General features: G+C 36.5%; 1 protein-coding gene across 4 annotated transcripts in view; it reads right to left on the bottom strand.

The window, feature by feature from the left end:
- Positions 1-2176: 2176 nt before the first annotated feature.
- OPA1 (OPA1 mitochondrial dynamin like GTPase) overlaps positions 2177-17380 on the bottom strand; it is an 84795-nt gene continuing 69591 nt past the window's right edge. For all 4 annotated transcript variants that reach the window (XM_008534895.2, XM_008534879.2, XM_008534887.2 and 1 more), the window contains 2 exons: positions 6960-7034; positions 2177-4302 (listed from right to left, as the gene is read on the bottom strand). In XM_008534895.2, the coding sequence (XP_008533117.1) occupies positions 6970-7034 (65 nt within the window). In that variant the 3' untranslated portion in view covers positions 2177-4302; positions 6960-6969. The remainder of the gene's footprint in view (positions 4303-6959; positions 7035-17380) is intronic.

The following is a 17380-nucleotide window of genomic DNA, read 5'->3' as shown; positions in this document are numbered from 1 at the left end:
TGTGAAGCTGAGGAGAAGTCTTTCGGACAGCCAGCACACACACACTCTCAATTTTCAAGCTAGTAACTCAACCCTGTCATTAACCTAATACCTTATGAGGAACATTTTTCCTACCCGTTCTTTATAAAACTGTCTTCTTCAGGCTAAAGAGCACCCACATTTAAACTTTCCTCATACTCTCCTGCTTTTTAATCTTGGACAATTTTTGGATACTTAAGTCAAGTTTTCTACATCTGTTAACTTAGTCTAATATGTGCAGAAAATATGACTGTCTTAGTTATGACAAGTTGGGTATGCTTGATTATTGTAAAACATTTTTTAATATAATCAATTAATACATCTGTATTATTTACAAGCACATGGTGCTACTTCACTTTGATAAATATATCAATTCTTTAATTGGAAGAAAACAGATACTCTATCAAATCTTCAGGAAGTAAACTCTTCACACTGTTTTGATACATGACGATTTTGAACTTGAATTGCACAAAGGATGAAAACAATTTAAAATACAACTACTTTTCGGGCCTCACACCAGGACTGGTCTGTTAGCACTGATAAGTGAAAAAATGCTAATATGGCTGGAACATGTTCTTCCCTATAAACCTTCTAACGGATTTCAAAGACTGTCTCCTGACATTTATTCACCAGAAATACACCACATGCCAGCTACTATGTACTGGTTACTGAAGCAATCGTGACTTTGAGTCTTTTCCTGGTTGGTTTAGCCGACTATGTGAATCCTCTGCCTTATTTTACACATTTAATGATCAACAAATATTGAATAAGCATCATGTATGAGCAAAGTTCCGGGAGGAATAAAAAAGTGAGAAATGGGAGTTCATAATCAGGTGGTAGATGGAATTAAGTGATCTAGAAGCTTCCTTCCATTTCTAAGACTTACTTAAGACTTTTTAGTAAGCCTCATGTATGACTGAACATGTTAGCATCACTAATGAAAATGAGGGCTGTGGAAGCAAAATGCTATTAAACATTTTTTATATATTTTACCAAAGAAAATACCAAAATGTTTTGACAAGTATGAAGACATGAAAAAAAGCATTGTTTAACCATTGATTACAACTGTGAAATGGGAAGCGTGTAAAGCTCAAGGATTCAGAGAAGAGCCACATTAAGAGGGTGGTTAGATCATGAATTTGGTTATACTGTGGGGTCGAATTATGACCCTGGGTCCTCAGGTCTCTCTCTCCCTCATTAAAACAGAGAAAACTTAAAAGATGCTCTCCAGTATAGAATTCTAATGTGATTTAAATATCTTTAATTGCTCATCTACACAAATGACCTTAGATCAAGCACAGGCAAAATATAAATTGCAATGATGTCTACATGTAGTGTCAAGGTTTCTAAAAATAATACAAAGTTCATTCACAGTGCACAAGTAAAAACAAAGTTAAGTCTTAAATATTTAAACACAGCCGTGATTGTTCAAAAGGTAAAGAGATCTGTAAGCACATTTCCATACTGCTCAAGTACATGAAACTGTAGCACATACCAGCTTAGAGAATTGAGAGAAAACGCATTACCTTGATCCCTTTTATCGGAAAACTAAAATATTGTATTTCTTTTCGAAGATAAATACGTCTAAAATAAATAAATATAAGATTATTAACTAGTTACAGAATTTCTCTCTTAAACCTACACTCTGAATCTTGCCATCCTATGTAAAATCCCCACATTGCAGGGTTAGGAGGCACGACACTCTGCAAGGTTCCCCACTCATTTTCACACTATCATTTGCATTTGGAGGCTAAATTCTTGGTGGGAAGGAGTCTGCTGAGTAAAGCCTGAAAGGGGGGACAACACAAAGAGGAGAGAACACAGTTGAGCTGCTAAGAAGGGCTGACTGCTGCACCTGGGAGCACAGCTCAGGTGGCTCCAGCGGAAGCTGCAGGCACTGCCGCTTGTCCAGCGGGCAGCTGACAGACACTGACTCTCCGAACGGCCACCTGAGCGAGTCAGTTTTAGGGAGAATCTATTTACAATGGTCCGGTCTTCCACACAGAACTTCGTTCACTCTCTTCTTTGCAGATTCTGACGTGAAAAACAAATGGTTCCTGGTCTTCTTGGAATTCAACTTCTGTATATTGAATATCTGAAGTGGTTTGTTTAAATCTGAATCATTTGTAATTTCTGAACTACAGACACACACACAGGGTTTACTGTTGAGAATCTGAATTTTATTTCTTTCAATGACATCTACATTTAATAAATATCTAGCTTTCAAAAAAGAAAACATGCTTAGTATGAGATCAGCTAAAAACGAAAAAAATATATAATCCATGAAAGAAGTCATATAGTTGAGGAGATGAGGGAATGTCTGGACTCCTATACGGGGCTTTTAATATTAATTTTTATCACCTATTTATATACTTAAATTACAAATACTGATCTCAAAGAAATGAAGACACCCCACCCCCCTTTCTTAAATTTATACAAACGGATGTGATAAAATTACTAATTTAACATCAGCATTTTACTTGGGAGAAGAAATCCGTAGAAATACCGCTGAGGGCATTTTTTCCTCTCTATAGCTGACAGAAATAAATATGGTCCTATTCCCTTTTTCCTTTAGAAATAGATATGCAGTTGTAAAGTGGGTGTGTTTTACAACTGCGAAAACGTTAATTACTACTGGCATGACGTCTGCTTCAGTGAGGGGTTGCCTCCCGGCCAGCACTGCTTACAGGGAGCTAACCAGTGAGGCCACCGCCCAACCTTTGTGCCAGACGGTGCGGGGCTCTCCCCCTTTCTGTCCGTGCACTAGCCCTAGATCTGACAGACCCACGACACGCTCTCGATTGCTCACCCACCAAACAACAGTGTATGCTGTGGACACTATGCAGCGTGTGCTGCTACTAGCTGCAGAAAACCGCATCTACGCTTTTCAAATAGTATAAAACAGGTATTTACCGAATTCTCAATTCTGAAATATTCTGTGACATCCTTCAACCTTGCATACGAAGTGGCAGATCTTGAGATCTCAATGAAGAATGTATTAAAAAAAAAAAATGCGGGGGGGGGGGGGGTGGTAAGGGAACTGTTACCAAAACACAATTCCAAGAAAATTGTAAAATTAAGTAAACTGTAAATTAAAAACTGTCACACAATGGGCATTTTTATTAGAATAATAAAGGCTTGACGAAACAGCAGCAAAGAGCCAAATTAAATGAGAAAGACATTTTAAGTCAAAAATAGCATATCTCTTTGCTTTCAAGTCTTCAGCCAATAAAAAAAATTTATACAAAACACGAGAGTGCTGTGAGGGATTGTTGTAACTGAACTGCAATGAACGAAACCACGTTCTTCTTTCAACGCTCAGCTGAGAGGGGGCGGTCGACGTTACTCTAATTGTTGAAATAATCTATTTAAATACAGTCCATGAAAACAAGCCTTTTCCTGATGCCTAGTTGCAATGTCTGACAATAGTCTAAATGAAATCACTCAGTTGATTATTCTTAATCTTGCCTATCCTGTGTCACAATCCAATAGCTTTGTCAACAGGTAAAGCAACACTGTTAACAGAAAGCCTAGCTCACGTGTACAACATCCAGAATGAGTGAATTCCAAACAGTTACAGAGTGTACAACACCACCAACCGGATCAAACAGGTAAAGGGCTGCTGACTTAGCTTCCACGGCAACTCGCTGAGCTGTCGACAGGCCGCTGAAATCTCTTTCACTGTACACAGAATCGGTGCAGTCCAAATTCACCTCTTCCTGGGTTCTTCTGTTAACTGTTTCCTTTCACATGATGAACAGAAACTGAATTCTCATGGCCAAATAGTTTTTGGATACAGAACATTACAGATACACATAACAACTCACCAGGTTACCATCATTTTATATACAATTGATAGCTTTTAGAACATTGCTGTAAGTTTTATTTCAAAACACCAAGCATTCTCTTTCTGGAAAAGAAACGGACGTGGAGTAACATCAGCTAATGAATTAGTTGAACTAGTGCCACCACAAATGAGACAACAAGCAGGAGAGCAAGTGTCTGATCCTCAAGGACTGGACCTAATGGTCATACCACTTATATTAGCCCAATTTATCACTTCAATACAATAAAATAGGATGTTAGTGCCATTTCCACTGCTCTTCCATTCAAAGGGCAGCTGATCGTTAAAGTGCCTCTAACACGCATAAATTATCTTTATTCCATGACTTTATTTTATGTTTAGAAAGGTGGAATAGCAGAAGAAAAAAAGGCAGGACAAAAGACTTTGGAGTTCTCTTTCTTCAGATGTAATGCAGAGGTGATTACATTATCAGTAGGATTCTGTAAAAATAAACACATTTGATAACTTTAGGTCTGGAGAGACAAAGTGCAAAATTTCTAAGTAAACTTTATTACCGCATGATCATAAAACTACTGAAGCTTAACTCCTTAAGTTTTCTGGTTTTATTAAATTTAAAATATCATCTACCATAATAATTTTATCAAGCATGATATATGAATCAAAAAATACTACAATTCATTTCTTACAGAAAAAAGTTAAAAGCATACTATATTAAAATGGATCAGCAGAAGGAATCTGTACATGGCTGGGTTAGGTATAAGCATCTTCACCAAGCATCAGAATTAGTTACTTGAAACGATCAGGCTGAGGAACTCCACACATGTTAAAACGACCACTGAGAAACTATTCCTGAAGATGCTTGGTAACTTCCATAAAAAGGTCAGAATGAAGCACGGCTATCATTTTGCCAGATTTATTCTTTTAAATGGATTTGGAGGGTACAAAATAGATCCTCTGTCCAATTCATAGATATCTGTAACAGTTCAGAGTCATAAATCCCAAGGGTTAGGAAGGGCCTTAGAGACCAGACAGGTAGGGGACAAAGAAAGTTGGGATGGTTTCCCTGTATACAAATAGGACAACCTGGCTCTTATGACTGCCCTGGTCTGCATTTGGGACAGACACTTCGGCAGGAAAAGGCATGTTCCCAGCAGCAAGGGTAACTCTAGATGTTACACTGACCAGCTTAGGGAAGTGACACTCACTGTTAGGTAAAGCATTTTCTGGCTTGGGGAGTCCTCATTTCATTAAAAAGACAGAAATGTAGTTTATATTTTTAATGGGGTTTCAGTGACTTTCATGAATTTTCTTCCCGCAAAAACCACATTTGTAAACAACAAAAAAAACCCCCCAGAAATATCAAGTGAACTCCAATGCTGAAGAAGAGAATCTCCAAATCAAGAAGGTTCTCAAAATGTTTATCTCAAAATTAACTATTGATAGTAATTGTGATGACAAGGAAGATATCATAACACTTCATGTTTTTCTTTTTTTCTTTTGCTGAGGAAGATTAGCCCTGAGCTAACATCTGTGCCAAGCTTCCTCTACTTTATATGTGGGTCACTGGCACAGCATGGCTGATGAGTGATGTAGGTCTGCGCCCGGGATCTGAACCTGTAAACCCTGGCTGCCGGAAGCAAAGCATGCTGAACTTGAACCACTAGGCCACGGGGCCGGCCCAACACTTAATGGCTTTAAAAGAAAATTTTCTGATGTTGTATAAAACATTTATGAACAAAGACACTTAACACTGGCTTTATTTTTGGCATGTGTTAAAGATGACTGATATTTAGTTTCTAGATATATTTTTGTATATATCTATACATCTGCCTTAAGAGATAATACAAAGTAACAAGGCATTACTCTAAAGCTTTCTAACTCCTTCCTCCCTCATTCACTGCTGGTGTAGCATTCTCAGCGATGTTGGTCTGAGCTGTGCTTCCCTTTCTAGCTTGCTCTCTCAGACGTATTACCCCTACAGTAGAGGAAAGTAGGCAGTTTGGTTTAAGGGCTTTTTCTGAACAGAGTATACAGCTAGGGAGGGAATCTTTCACATTTCTATTCCTTCCAGGCCTGACTGTGTTGCAGGCTGTCTACAGGGTAAGGCTCACAGATAAAGTGGTTACTTAAATATTTTAAATAAATGACAATGTCTTAATTATAGCATTTTCCTTCTCTCAACTTCTTCAATAAAAACAAAAGACTTACTAATTATAATTCTTCAGTGATAATTAACAATTAACTGTGCTACTAAGGGAAGTCTTTTTTTTTTTTTATAAGGAAGATTGGCTCTGAGCTGGCATCTGTCGCTAATCTTCCTCTTTTTGCTGAGTAAGATTGTCCCTGAGCTAACATCTGTGCCAATCTTTCTCTATTTTGTATATGGGATGCTGCCACAGCATGGCTTGATGAGTGGTGTGTAGGTCTGCGCCCAGGATCCAAACCCACAAAACCCAGGCCACTGAAGTGGAGGGCATGAACTTAACCATTATGCCACCGGGCCGGCCCCAAAGGAAGTCTTTAAATATATAATATTTTATTGGGAACAGGCTTATAATGCCAGAGTACAGAATTAGGTAAGAGAGTCCACACATTCAGCAGAGTACTAAATTCTAAGGCTAAGTTACTTTAAACAGGAAAAAGGTATATCTAAATGATTTAAACATAAGAGAATAAGATTAAGAACAATTATTGAAATTTTTAGTCAAGCCAAATAAAAAGCTTTGTGAGGTAACATACACATAACTAGCCATCGAACATGAATAATGAGGAATAAAATAATGAGAGCTAGAGTTAATTCTTTACATGCAGAAAATTTAGGACCCGCTTGCATATTATGAAATATCTGAGCTTTGTTCACCTTTGTTCTGTTCAAAATGAGTTCTAGAGGAGAGTTCTAGTTCAGCCAGAAGGCAATCAAATTATTCAAGGGAACGTTATAGACATGAAATTTAGAATCTAGTTTCAGAGATTCCTGCCATTAAAATTATTCCTACCATTAAGGCTATTTGATTATATTAAAATTACTATTAAGGAGCAAGATAGAGTTAAGTAGAATGATAAACTATTAAGGTAAATTTAAAATACAGCTTTTGTGTTTAGTTAGTGCGAGTGTAGTGAAAGGACTTTTACTCACTCATTATGATTTATTTCTCCTGATGAAGAGCTTCTATAAAAGCATCAAGTTTTTCTTGAATTTCTCTAACTTTCTCTGTAGAGATAAAAAGAGAGAATAAATTTGTTAAAAACATTTGTTTCTCAAAGGCATCACAAATCACAGGGGACAATTATTCAACAAATGGTCTAGGATACTTGAACTATTTGGGAAAAGGGGAAAAAAATCACCTCAGCGCCACACATCACCTTCTATCCACATCAAGGTCTAAGGGCTTCCAGCAGCGGCACTTAACGATCTTTCGGAAGGCGGAGGGCATGGGGTTTGCGCCAGATCCCTCTGAGACTTGAGGAAAAGTTACGGACTCTTACACAGAAAAATGTACACGCAGATGCACAGACGATTATGTACGGAATTTTAAGAAGTTCTCAGATTCTCTGGCGTCCAACCAACGACTCACAGTCAGCGACATTTAGAACAGAAGAAAATATAAAATAATAAAACCACTTTCAAAAATTAAAAGAGAACGCAAGCGAGTCATTGGCTGGAGACTAAGAAATGACTTTCTAGGTATAAAGTAATGGAAAGAATTACAAAGGAAAAGATCCACCAATATGACCACATTAAAATGTACACTTTATATATCAAAATGTCCTAAAATTAAAAGACGAAAGTAAGTGTAGGAAATACTTGCAACAAACATGAAAAAGGCAATAACACTTTGAAAATACATATAAAAATGTATTTTTTTAGCTATGAATAAAGGAAGTTTAAAAACACCAGAGCCACTAAAGACAGATTTACATTATTTTATTTGATTTTAGGTGTTCACGTGTATAGACTTCTAAATAAAATCTATAATTTCTCTCTGAAATATGAAGATTCCCTCCCCAAATGGAAACTATTCACAGTGCACATCAATCTCCTAATATTAAAAACGGAAAAGTCACGATTTATTCTACTTCACCAGTAACTTAACCACGCAACTCCTATTTTAAAATACAGGTTATAGCAAGCATAGTGACAAATATTTTTGTCCTTTTAACACAATTTAACACACGAATGGGAATTACCAATTGAAGGAAGGAACTGGTTCAAAGCTAGCGACCTAGAGGCAAAACTGCCCAGCATTCTGCCTTCTGTCTAGAGAATAACCATCTAAGATGCGTTACTGTCTAACAGTTATATCTTTTACATTTAAAAATAAATAAATAATCTGCAAATGAAGATAGAAGTATCCCTTTTTACCAGTGAGACAGCATTTGTGATGAGTAGCCAATAAAAGGAAGAACTGTGCTTTCTATGAATTTTTATTAGCACGGCAGGAACTCAACAAGCCTACCCAAGTTGCATATAAAGAACATAACATCCTCATATTCCTTTTCCAGTAATTTCACACTTCTAATTCTTGGTATCAGACTGAGACTAATGCAAAATCTATAGGAAGAAAAAAAAACCCCTGTTGTTTTAATCAAACTATTTACTGAGGAAATATGATAATGGTTATTGCAAAGGCATTAATTCTTATATATAAAATTAAATCAGAGAAACAAAAAAAGAATCCCAACTCAACTCTTGGAAGTTTAGTCTGTACTTTTCGGTAGTCTGTACTATTTTTCTTTTTGAGGAAGATTAGCCCTGAGCTGACACCTGCTATGAATGCTTCTATTTTTGCTGAGGAAGAGTGGCCCTGAGCTAACATCCATGCCCATCTTTCTCTACTTTATATGTGGGATGGCTGCTGCAGCGTGGGTGACAAGTGGTGCAAATGCCGGGGCCGAAGTGGACCATGTGAACTTAACTGCTCCACCACTGGCCTGGCTCCTAGTCTGTACTATTTTTTAACCAGCAGTCAAACCGGTAAACGTACTTCCTTTCTCAAAATAAGGCCACATTCTTATTTTTAAAATTAATTCATCTAGTTGCTTAGAAACAGCTTCACCGACTTCCCTCAGTGAATACCTAGAGAGTTCCACAGAGTGCAGTCCATCAGGTGAGAACTGTCAAAAGGCGGGGAGGGTAGGAGGAGAAAAGTTTTCTAAATTGTCTCACAGAGTTTTGGAAATGGATGGGGTCTTTAAAAAATCATCCAGCTTCAACAGTACACCACATGGCAATCGAACCGGAGTTTAGAGCCGCAGCAGCTCCTCTGAACATTTCACTGGGAACCATTTCCACGTGGAAAGCTGGACTTCATGAAGGGAAGAAGTCCGATTCTACTCGCTCCATGATCTGAGCACAAGCGGGCCGCTGCAGAGCCAGCTCTATCCATCCTTTTGCCCCATCAATAACCTCCATCCTTGGCTGGACAGGCAATCTGTGAGTGGCTGGTACAGTGGCCTCACTCACAAGAGACTGTTCAGAGCAAGATCTATTTGTATGGAAAGAGACCGAGAGCCACTCTGATGCAGGTGTCTAACTGTGGAGTCTCAGACAATTCAGTCTTCTAAAATTAGAGATAAGCAACGTTTTATCCTAAATGAAAGTAAAAGGACTATTTAACTTTAATATAAAAATGACAATAAAAAATTGCCAAATTTCCCTTAAAAAAGCTGTTTTTACAAAATATTGTAAAATGAGAATATCAGGACACTATACCACCATACCCTGAAACCTCAGGAATGACTCAAAGGATATTTACGTAAGGTTCCAGGAAGTAATGGGGGAGGAGGAAGGAGATGGGAGGATGGAGGTAAATGTTTAAATAGAATAACTGTGATAAACGTATCCTTATAATACTAAATAAAATAATCAATTTCCTTCTTTGTTCCTTCACTGACACAATGCACCTAATGGAGTGCATTGGGGGCACAGGTGACATCCCTGCCTTTGAGAAGCATTCTCTGCTTACTCCTTACCTCCTTCTAAGTCTGTGAAGCATCCACTATGTTTTGAGTGATTTCAAATCCCACATGTCATTTGGTCTTCATACAACCCTGCAGGTCTCACTGCCAAAGATGAGGACACTGAGCCTGGAGAGTTAGCCATGCCCACGGTCCTCTGATTCAGAAACACATGCAAGATCTGCCACCATACGCAGACTCCACATGTAACAAAACAAATGCTATCATTTCAAGTGTATTTGTTCTAAGTTTTACCTTTTATGTGAAATAAGACATATTTTGGTAAAGCTTAGGGAGTAGAATAGTTAACAAGCACCTCCTAGGTAGTTCTGTGCCTAGGAATGACTAAACACGTACAGTATACTCTCATACTCTGCTGAAAATTATCACCTCTAGAGGAGACTGGATCTACAGACACTCGGAGAAACCCTGGAGAACCATGAAACTGGACAGAAAAAGTTCAGCATCCTCAGTGTCTTGAACAATGTCTGGTTTACTATAAATGCTTAATAAATACTTGGTAAATGATAAATGAAGTTCCCAAAAATACAGCACAGAAAATAAGGGCTGGAGGTTATCAAGAAGAAAAAAATCACTTGACAGGCTTACTGGATGTTACGCCAGTGACCAAGAGGGAAGAGGCCAGGGCCAGAAGAGCTAGAGCAAGCCTGGGGACAGGAGGCAGCACACAGACTGACAATGCAGGTCAAGGAAAGCTGGCGGGTCACCTGAACAACATAAGCAACAGGGAACTGAGAACACTCAGGTCCCACAGTACAATACCAGTGGAAAAAGAAACTTCAACTGAATTATTGCACCTTATTAGGAAGGCTAAAATATGGTGATTATACACGCATGCATGCACGCACACACACACTTGTAGCTTTAGAAAGTAAATTGATTTCTTGCTGTGCAAGGAAGCTATATTACAAATAATAAGCAGCATTTCCCATATTTGAATTCATTCATTTTTAAATCCTGATGGAAGTTTTCTGCACTGTCTTGTATACTAACTACGCCATCCAGCTGCAAAGAAAACTGAGCTAGTATCCATAAAATCAAGGTTGAATGTTAGCAACTAAAACTACTTTCTAATCCTTCTAAATTAATGTCCCAGTATTACAGTGTTTTCAAATCCCAAAATCTTATCGTATTTAACTATTTCACCATTAGAAATTACTTTCCCACAGAAATATATGTACAGATTAGCATGGCTAAAGCAAACTCCTTTTTATATTAAATATTTGCATTAAATATTTATAGTTAAAAGAATTCTTATAAAATTTGTGATTTACTCGTTAAATTAAACTAACTCAGGAAGGGATTAACAAACTGCTATTTCTGTTACACTGAAATAGTCAATTCCACATGTAGTGAATGCTGAGTCTATGTTCCATTTATCCAATGTTTACCTAAAAGATGAACTATTTCAAACATCAATTCATTGTGCTTCTTGATTGAGTCATGAATATTCCCATAATCCCCAACTCATAAACCATGAGGCTCAGTGAATGAAGTTCCTTCTCTTTTTTCTTTTCTTCAGATGACTTGACACCCATTCATGTTTTGGGTCTCTTCATCTCCACATGAAACGATACGACTACTCTCATTTTCTTTCTGAGTTTTCTGATACTTGCTCTAAAAGTTTCAAATATAGACTAATCTGTAATTAGGTTTTGAATACACTGTGAATACCAAAAGGCCAAAGCGGGGAGAAGGCTCACTTCAGTGGTTAATAACAGTTTTGAACAGGAACAAAGAACCACAAACAAAACGCTACCACATGCACTGAAATGAACCTTTTATAACTTTTGATGTTTTTAAAGAAAGCATGAAGAAACAAGCTGTAAACTTACTAACGCAGTGTACACATCCAAAGATGCAAACGGACCTTAAGAGAACTGCTTTATAACACGCTGCATACACACTTTGTACCAAGCTTAGGGACACCTTATAGGTGAGATTCTGCTATAGAAAGCTGTTCACTACAGGACCGAAAATTAAAGGAACACTTCTCATAATGTAATATGTTATTCCTGAGAAAGCCTGCTTTTTATTAGACAATTATACTGTAAGTGACCTTCAGAAGTTTAGTATCTAAAGGAATCCTCTAGGGTACAGGGAAACAAGGAAACAAACAAGATTGTCAAAATTACAGTTAAAATCTTAGATCTGGCACAAGAAGAAATGGGTTCCTTTTACAGCTGATGAAAGGAAGAACCAAAGAGATATCGTCAAAGGTGTATAGCTGTATCTAACACTTCTCTTCTGAATCTTGGCCCTATACTTTTCTCCCTACAAATAGGCATGATTATTTTTAAACAGACTCATTAATGAAGACAAATAGAATACTGCTTATTATAGAAAAAGGAGGTGTCCTTTCCTACGTCCCAGAAAGCTGCTTGAGACTGGTACAGTAATGCCACAGCTGGGGTCCCAGACTTCCAGGGGTCTCTGAAGGTGGTAAGACAGTTCTCTGGGTTATTTCATTGTTTCAAAAGTTCAAACGGAAATCTTTGTTTGGACTAGAATTACACCTACTCTCATAACAATTTTTTTTGCCTTTTTAAGGAAGATTAGCCCTGAGTTAACATCCACTGACAATCCTCCTCCTTTGGCTGAGGAAGATTGGCCTTGAGCTAACATCTGTGCCCACCTTCCTCTATTTTATATGTGGGATGCCTGCCACAGCATGGCTTGATGAGTGGTGGGTAGGTCCATGCCCGGGATATGAACCAGCGAACCTGGGGTGCTGAAGCAGCGCCCGTGAATTTAACTGCTATGCCACTGGGCTGGCCCCGACGTAATTATTTTTAGGCTGATTAGGAAGTATAACTGTAACCCTATGTTTCTAATTATAAAGAATATAAGTGTATTATTGTAGACAAATCTTCTAAAACATGGACCTTACAGGAGTATACAATAATGAAAGGAGTGTTTGATTAAAAAAGTTAGAAATCCCTGGTCAAACATCTCTAATAATCAATGAGGTAGTTCTACGTTTTTTATAAAAATGAAAACATAAAGCATTAAAAGCTAATGTGATCAGGAAAACTAAGCTTCTAGTCCCAGCTTTGCCTTTACCCTTATGACTGCAGACAAGTCACAGTCCTAGTATCTCTATCTATAAAATGAGAGAACTGTCCAGAAGAATTCAAAACCCATATTACTTTAAAACTTAGGACTGGACTATTCTATTCTAACTGATCATATGTTCTAATTGCATCTTTTAAAACTTGTTAGTCCTCTTTTATTTCTTAGTATCTTTTATTTATTTGCTAGTAATTTCCTAATAAAAATGCAATCACAAATTATGATATTATTCTTACAGGGCTACACAATTCATTTTGGGAAGATACGTTTTATAGTGTTTTTTATTTTTTTTGCTGGAATCAATGTGGGACTGCTTGTATGAATTATCTACTTACAGAAGTCTGTCATTTAAAAATCACTCGGCCCAGCACAGCACTTGCTATGTAATAGATGCCCATGAATATTCATTCACTGTTCACTCATTCACTGTTGAGTGTCTGACTCAACCAATACTTAAACATTAAAGATGATTATTTAAAAATTTGCTATTTTCAGACCTCAAAACAATATGACTTAGAAAGCAAGCTACTGTAAGAAAGTCTGTGAGGTAAATTATAACTTATGTCTGCTGAATATATAAATAGCTCATTAGTAACTTGTGGATAAATTCAGTTTTCTTTCTTTTGAGCTCTTTTAACTGTAAGCATTTCTACCAGGCTCCTTTTGGCTAATACAATCAAAACTCCTTCAAATACCTTCTTAATATTTTGAAGCCTTTTCCCCAAAAGACTTCAGTATGGGTGAACACAGAATAGACTTCAGTATGGGTGAACACAGAATAGACTTCATTAAGCCTCTATATTGGTTAGGCCCTTCAACTTTCTTAGTACATGGCAATCCTAATTTCAGCTCAGCTAACTATTAATTCTTATGAATCTGTCCTTAACTAATAAAGAGTAGCACCAATGCAGGTGCTTGTCAATGCCAACCAGTATAAAACCTCAAACTTACTGCTTGCTACCTGATACTTACACTAAAAGGTTCAGCTGCAAGAAAATATTTATGTAAGACTGTATGGAGGATGTAGAAATCATCTATTTCTCTAGATACTACACATTTCATCTTTAGATAAGTCAAACCAAATAGCTATGTATCTGGACTGCATCATTTTGATTTCCCTCAGAATCGCTTATGCTACTGGTCTACACTGAGGAATATTTCAATAAAGTCCGATGAAATTCATGATTAGATGTAGCCATTTGACTCACTGCATCACCTCACTCAGTGCTCCTTTCTGAGAACTGATGAAAGCTCTCTCAGGTGTGTGTACAGGAATACCCATGCTTCTCCTAAGCAACTGCTGTGCTGTTGTCTGACAGCCACCATAAATCATGTGATCAACTTTGCTTCCCATTTTGCATCAGCCACTAGGAAGCTCAGGGCTAAATTTGCAGCTTAGTTATAGCAAAGTATATAGAACCCTTGAGAATGTATTTTGAGGGGGTACAATCATCCTAAGTTTCACATTATTTCACTTGCCTGGATTTTCTCTTTCCTTCCACTCAACTTTTTCACTTAACTATTTTTACCTTTTGCACAGGACAGGTCTTTGTAAGCTTCCCTCAAATCCTTTTTGGGGTAAGGTAGGGAATTAATAAACAAATGAAAAAGCTAGTTTGTACCTCTAGGCAGGTCATTCATATAATATGCCATAATATTCTAAAAGTGGTCTTTTCATACTGCTAATACTTCTTAAATCAGTAGTTTAAGAAACTTTGGGGGACAATATTTGTCACATTTAATCTATGAATAATTTCTACATAAGGGAAAAATTAATTATTTTTATTTCTGCTCAATTCTTGAGAAACCCAATGATATAAATATCTATACTTAAAATATTTATTTTTAGCAACAAAATAAAAAAATCAAATTTTTGTGGGATTCATAATTGTCTTTTTTAATGTAAAAGTTAGATAGATTCTATTATAAGATTATAATCACCTACTGTGAATTATTTTCTTATCAGTACATAAAATGTTCCATATTAGGTACATCTATCAACTGAAATTATGGAGAAAAAAATCTTTAAAAGTTATTTTATATGCTAACACATGAATGATGAAATGTTTTATTTTCTCCAAAAAAAGTTTAAATAAATAAACTACTTCAAAATGAAGACATTCCTTTTGTCCACATAGAAAAATCTAAATATCAATATAATTTAGAAAATACCATTTAGGTAATTAATCGGGAAGGCTAAAAAGGCTTTAGCCTAATGACAAGTAAAATATTTGGTCCCAACCAATTAGAAATGTTTTAAAATAATCCATCATTTTTTTCTTTTCTATTTCCTCTGATTCTTAAAAGCTTATTTGACTCTGAATTTTTTTAGGAGGAAAGTTGAAACATTTTAAGAAAAGGAAAACCACCCAGGCAGCCCTTAAAGAGACAGGACATCATTTATCACTTGCAAAGACAGATTTATAAGAAGAGGGCCCCTTCTGTTCCTTTAAGACTGAAAAACAGATGGGAAGTGAATGGACAGTCAATGGGACAAGAAAACACATGGGAGGTGCTGCTGTATGTATGTTCCCAGCAGAAGAAAGAGGTCAAGATTGTAACTGCATGACTGGGTCCTGGAAAGGGTCTTTCTTCAAGCTGTTACAAAGAAAAACGCTGTTCCTCATCCTGCTGTCAAACTGTTATAAATATTGGTCTGTCAAAAGACCTTCAGTGCTGAAGCTTTAAAAAGGAGGTGCAACAGACGAATGAATCATGAGAATGATTCTTAAACAGTCAGCTCATTAATGTAATTTTAAAAGTAAAAACAAAAAATACAAGAACAGAGAATGTAATTCTGATTTATGAACCAAACTAAAAGTTTATTAAAAAAATATGGAATTATAACTTGCTGGCTTTAATAAAGTTATAAATTAAGTGAGTGAAAAAACAGAAATGAAATACAATTATATCACTTAAATAAGATGCTGCATTAGGACAAGCTAATATTAAACTTATCACAAGGAGAACTAACAGGCATTATGTTTTGTTAGGCTGATTTCATAAATATGCACTTATTTCTCACAATAGAAGGTATCATTATATTGGTACCATAAGTCAGAATAAGGCTCCAAGAAATAATAATAACTTTAGAATTAATTTCTTATATTCATTAATGGAGAAAATCATGTTTCAATTTTAAGTCACAATTTCTTTTTTTCTATAGAAAAGGAAAATTACAAAATTGAAATAGCAATGAGAATACATGGATTTATAAACTTAGGGTTTTTTGAAGAATGAAACCACTACATATGTCTTTAGGAGATAAATTCCTTGCTCTAGATTCTCAATGATTAGTTTAACAAGGAAAGTAGGGTCTAAAACTAACACATTGAAATTATAAAAAAAGGAAGCCAAATTACATGAATTTGTTTACCTATGGTCACCTGCAAGCACAAACCCAAAGACTAATGGAGCACAGAATCCCAAAACAAATTTTAAAAGATATTATCTCTAACACATGGTTTTAGCCCCAACTTTGTCATAAATATTTTTGTAACTGGCTAAATCCTTTTCCCTCAATGAACTCAATTTCTCCATCTGAACAATGGGGATAATACCTTAGAAGCCTCACATGCCTTTACAAGGCAAACACGGACAAACATAACACATTTTTTATCAAGTGTAAGCTCTATACAAATGTAAGGGAGAGTTCCAAGTAGAATTTGGATTCCAAAGTCCCAAACGATGCAGTTACATGAGAAAATTTTTTATTCCTGAATGCCTGCTTGGCTCATTGCTTTCTCTTGATTGCCAGCAATCTTAGAAAAAACAATTTCGGTAGAAATGAGAATAAAAGATGACAAAGTTAAGAAGGGAATGGATGGTTAAAAGTGGAGGCAGCAGGGAAACAGTCAAAGGGTTTCCTGTGTAAAAGAGAATCAAGATCAAAAGCAGCTAGAGTGCACAGAGGAATCAATCCGATAGTTTTAAGATGGGAATGACCTGAGCATCTTTGAAGAAAGGAGAGACATAATGAAGGCACAACACACAGGAAGCGCAGGGTCCCGACTACAGGTGCAGATCAACTTTCAAAGGAGTGCTTTGCAGTACATGTTATGCCACAATATAGCCTCTGGAATACCTGCCTTATTTAAAGTAGGTGGTATTATAGGTTTTTTTTTGTTTTTGTTTTTTTTTACTAATTACTGGCTATTCCTTTCAGTGAACCTTTTTGAAACAAGTCTATATGAAGAAAAGAAAGAGAAATTTAGCCTACTCTGATAGATGAGAAAGCAGAAATAGGAGTGATGACAATGAACTCCAGATCTCGGGGTATAAGAGGAAGCCAAGCTAAGATCTCTTCATGAAACATGTATTTCAGAAATGACAGAAATTCTGTCTCTAAGACCCATTTAAAAAATTTCTTAGAATACAATGTCACAGTAGTTATCTCTGAGTCCTGGCAATTGTTTAAAAAATTTTGCCATCCATATTTTCTAATTTTCCACAATGCATATGTACTAGTTCCGGGAAAACAAAAAGGATTAAAATAATACGAAACAC

Source organism: Equus przewalskii, chromosome 18 (assembly GCF_037783145.1).
Source record: "Equus przewalskii isolate Varuska chromosome 18, EquPr2, whole genome shotgun sequence".
In the NCBI taxonomy this organism is placed as follows: domain Eukaryota; kingdom Metazoa; phylum Chordata; class Mammalia; order Perissodactyla; family Equidae; genus Equus; species Equus przewalskii.
Note: the sequence above shows the minus strand (reverse complement) of the source record. Positions and strands in the feature narration are given on the sequence as shown.